The sequence below is a fragment of the Myotis daubentonii genome, chromosome 9, assembly GCF_963259705.1.
Source record: "Myotis daubentonii chromosome 9, mMyoDau2.1, whole genome shotgun sequence".
NCBI classification, from domain to species: domain Eukaryota; kingdom Metazoa; phylum Chordata; class Mammalia; order Chiroptera; family Vespertilionidae; genus Myotis; species Myotis daubentonii.
In genome coordinates this window covers 75481249-75485927 of record NC_081848.1, presented here as the reverse complement: position 1 = coordinate 75485927, position 4679 = coordinate 75481249, and the positions used below count along the sequence as shown (strand labels likewise).

The 4679-nt window shown below is 53.6% G+C and overlaps 1 protein-coding gene across 1 annotated transcript; it reads left to right on the top strand.

Moving 5' to 3' along the window:
• The first annotated feature begins 799 nt into the window (after window positions 1-799).
• Window positions 800-3390, top strand: LOC132241251 (high affinity cAMP-specific and IBMX-insensitive 3',5'-cyclic phosphodiesterase 8A-like). The gene is given in 4 exon segments (XM_059709624.1): window positions 800-1669; window positions 1672-1888; window positions 1890-2056; window positions 2059-3390. Coding segments are annotated over 4 exon segments (2145 nt in total). The 5' UTR covers window positions 800-1020; the 3' UTR covers window positions 3171-3390.
• Window positions 3391-4679: the final 1289 nt, after the last annotated feature.

The window sequence follows — 4679 nt, the reverse complement described above, 5'->3', positions numbered from 1 at the left end:
TGTTGTTTTATTTAAGATTAAGTTCAAGTGCACCTAACTGAATATCCAAAATAGCAACTAAGATGTTTGTTTGTCTTTCATGTAAGAGAAGTCTCGAGGATTTTCCTCGAGAGCTGATGTCATGGCTCCACTGTTATCAAGAAATCAGTTTTTGGGGAGGCGGAGGCGGCGGCGGAGGCGGCGGCGCCCCAGGTGCTGCGCCCAGATGCCGCCCTGGAGGCGGCTTCTCGGTGATGGGCGTGGCGCTGCCTCCAAACCCGCGGAGCCCGAGCCTGAGCCCGCAGCTCCCGGGGGCGCGCCGTGTCTGCGGTTCTCGACGGCGCGGCCCGGCCGCCTGGATCCGCGCTCCCTGCCTCTCAGCGGGCGGCCGCCTGAAGGGCTCCTCTCAGCCCCGGGCCTCAGGGCGGGCGCGGCGAGGCCGCCGGGGCGCTTCTTTCGGGGGTCGGAGCCGCGAGGTGTCGGGCGCTGCGGGGCTCCCGGCGGGGAGAGCGCAAATCTCTTCCCCCGCGTTTCCGGGAAGCGCGGCCGGCGGGTGGGCGATGTGAGGGCGGCCGGGCGCCTGGGGAGGGTATGTTCGGGGGGCGTCCGCGGCGCCCCCGCCCCAGCGCCCCCTCCGCGCCGCCGCCCCGTGATAAAAGCGGCGGCCGCGCTCCCGCCGTCCGCCCGCCCGCGCGCCCGGGCGGCGATGACACGGCGCTGGCGGTGGCCGCGAGGCGCCGGGCGGCCGTTGGCTGACCGTTGGCTGACCGTTTGCTGACCGGAGAGCGGCCGCCGCCAGCGTGTCCGCGGCGCCCCGCCAGTACGGACTGCGCCCCGAGCACCCGCAGTACCGAGACCCAGACCGTGTGCCTGGGCGCCCCGGAGGCCGAGGACGCGCAGGACCCCGCGGCGCTGCTGCCCCTGCCGGGCGGGCCGGGCGCCCTGCTCCGTCCGGAGCCCGAAGCCTTGGCCACCACCAGCGGCGCCCTCCCCGCGGGCCTCGACTCGAAGACACCAACATCTCATGTGCAGTTTGGCCCCATGAGGTTTCATGCACATCAACTCCAGGTACTTTTAGCGTTTGTCAGAGACGATAGACAGTGGAAAGGCTTCCGTAAGGCGTGTGAAAAAGCAGGGTTTAAGTGCACGGTGGCCCTGGAGGTCCAGGCTGTGTTAACCTGTTTCGTGGCTGCAGATCACGACATCGTCATCATCGACCACAGAAACCCCCAGCAGCTGGACGCCCCGGCGCTGTGCAGGTCTATTCGAGCAACAAAAGTTTCAGAAAACACAGTTATTGTTGGTGGAGTACGCAGGCGGGATGGAGATGATGTGATGTCCCTCATTAGTGCCGGCTTTAGGAGGAGGTACGTGGAGAACCCCAGCCTCCAGGCCTGTTACGCGGAGCTGCTGCAGCTGGAGTTTGGAGAGGTGCGGTCACAGCTGAAACTCAGGGCTTGTAATTCAGTATTCTCTGCACTAGAGAAAAGCCAAGACGCCATTAAAATCACGAGTGAGGACAACTACATACAGTATGTAAATCCAGCATTTGAAACAACAGTGGGCTATGCGTCGGGTGAATTATTAGGGAAGGAGTTAGCAAACATGCCTCTAAATGAGAAAAAGGCTGACTTGTTCAGTACTATAAATTCATGCACGAAGATGGGCAAGGAGTGGCAAGGCGTTTACCACTCCAAAACGGAGATAATGTACAACAAAATGTGAAGATAATGCCTGTCATTGGACAGGGAGGAAAAATTAGACACTATGTGTCCATTATGTGCCGAGTGAGCATCGGCAACAGTAAGGCTGAGAAGATCACAGACTCCGTTCATTCTGGCACTCCCACAGGTAATCCGTCGGGTAAACATAAAGACAAGAGGAAAAGGAGTGTTGCCTCAAGGGCCAGCAAAGGTGATCGATATCATCAGTGCTGTCCAGGAGAACAGTTCCGTGCCTGTGACGGAAGCCTTAGACCGCGTCCTGGAAATTCTGAGAACCTCGGAGCTGTATTCACCACAGTTCGGGGCGAAGGAAGAGGATCCTCACACCAAGGACCTCATTGGGGGCCTGATGTCTACCTGCATCAAGTTTCGGGCCGCTTACTCACCTCCGAGTCCCTTCACAATATCCCACCGCGGATAGCTGAGGCCCTGGAAAGCGATGACGACTGGGACTTTCATGTGTTTGAACTGGAGACTGCCACTCAGAAAAGGCCTTTGACTTTTCTTGGTCTCAAAATCTTTGCTCGCTTTGAGGCCTGTGAATTCTTGAAGTGCTCCGAGACGACGCTGCAGCTGTGGCTGCAGACTATGGAAGCCCACTACCACTCCTCCAACCCCTACCACAACTCCACCCACGCTGCCGACGTGCTGCACGCCACCGCCTACTGCCTCTGCCAGGAGAGGATCAAGCAAGCGGTAGACTCAGTGGACGAGGCCTCCGCCCTCATCGCAGCCGCCATCCACGACCTGGACCACCCGGGGAGGACCAACCTCTTCCTGTGCAACGCGGGCAGCCCGCTGGCCGTGCTGTACAACGACGGTGCCGTGTTGGAGAACCACCACGCGGCCCTGGCCTTCCAGCTGACCGCCAAGGAGGACAAGCGCAACATCTTCAAGAACATGGAGAGGAATGACTACCGGACGCTGCGCCGGGCCATCATCGACATGGTCTTGGCCACAGAGATGACCAGGCACTTCGAGCACATCAATAAGTTTGTCAACAGTGTCGTCAAGCCCTTAGCAGAGCTGGAGGAAAGCGAGGGGAGTGAGCCAAACCCTCGTGACGTAGACACGACGCTCCGGTCTCCAGAGAACCGGACTCTGATCAAGCGGATGATGATCAAGTGCGCGGCCGCGTCCAACCCCTGCCGGCCCTTGGAGCAGTGCATCGAGTGGGCTGCACGCATCTCGGAGGAGTATTTTTCTCAGACCGAGTATTTTTCTCAGACCGAAGAAAAGAAGCTGGACTTGCCTGTGGTGATGCCAGCTTTTGACCGAAACACCTGCAGCATCCCCAAGTCCCAGGTCTTCTTCATCAACTGCTTCGTCACAGACATGTACCGTGCTTGGGACGACTTTGTAGACCTACAGGAGTCACTGCAGCACCTGGACAACAATTTTAAATACTGGAAAGGACTCGACGAAATGAAGCGGCAGGGTGTCCGACCACCTCTGGCACCAAAATAGAGAAGGCTCCTTCTGTCCGAAACTGAACCTCTGAAACTGCTCTACTCGCCTGATGTACTTTGCCAGTGATTCTACAAATGAAAAGAAATTAGGACTGAACACTTTTTCATAAAATTTTATTAATGACTTTTTCCAGAAGTTTGCCTTATTTTGTAGTGTTTATACCAGATATTGTCATAGAAACATAGCAAGCAGAATATTTACTAAATTGACTTTTTAAAACCAAATCTGTTTTTATCTTCATAGGTAATTTTTAATTCTATATATTATAAAGGTTCTGTATCTTCACACTTTCAATAAATGTAGTACCATAAAAAATGAAAAAAAAAATCAGTTTTTGTTTGTTTGTTTGACCCACCATCCTGGTGTGTGGCTTTCATCTTTCTGACAACTCCTTGATCCAAGGGCTGGCTGGAGCATCAACCATGACATGTACTTTCCAGTCAGTAGTAGGTAGTAGAACCACAGCTTTCTCCAGCTTCCCCTCTTCTTCTTCTTTTTTAAAAATATTTTATTGATTTTTTACAGAGAGGAAGGAAGAGGGATAGAGAATTAGAAACATCAATGAGAGAGAAACATCGATCAGCTGCCTCCTGCACACTCCCCACTGGGTATGTGCCTGCAACCAAGGTACATGCCCTTGACCGGAATCAAACCTGGGACCCTTGAGTCCGTAGGCCGACGCTCTATCCACTGAGCCAAACCGGCCAGGGCTCCCCTCTTCTTTTTATAGAGACTTTGAGGGGAAGCAGAATGGGCCACCCTAGAATGTACCACTTTGGTTTGTGCATTATTTTGAGCTGAAGTCAATCGGAGCTCAGCAGCCTCGGGAAGAGCTCTTTACCTCCCCGGTAACTTCCTACAATCATTGAGATGGGGGGGCCTGTACCAGGAAGAGAGGTATTACCAGAGATAGTCTTTTATATCAGAAAGACTCATCTGCTTGGCAGGGCAAACATTTGTTTATCGGACATCTGTTCTTCTCATCTTACTGTGAATTGTCCTTCTGCATTTGAAGCCCCAGACCCCCACCCCTTCTCCTTAGTTCAAGATGGTATATGAGGCTCAACTGCCCGACTGTTGGGAGTCTCATATTTTTAGGGGGCTTCTGTACGTACAAAATTTGTTTTTTCCTGTTCCTCTGTCTTAATGTAATGATTAGACCAGACAAAGACCCTAGAAGGGATGATGGGAAAGTTTTCTGACTCTGCACTTTCCAGAATTCCCTTCCTGAGTTGGCCACAGAACCTAATTATAGTCACATCTAGGAAAAGCAATCTTTTAGCAATTTCCATCGCTACCTCCAATAATACGTTCAGATAGAAGAGCAAAAGAGAATGCATGTTAGTAGCCAGGAGTGGCCTTGGTCTTATTCTTGTTTGGAACAGGGAGAATAATGAGGACTAGTTACAGGAACTTTGCTAGGCCGAGCTGGTAAAGAGGATGGAGGGCAGGACTGAATGAGAAATTACACAGACGAGGCACAATGCCTGGAAACAAACTGCAGAT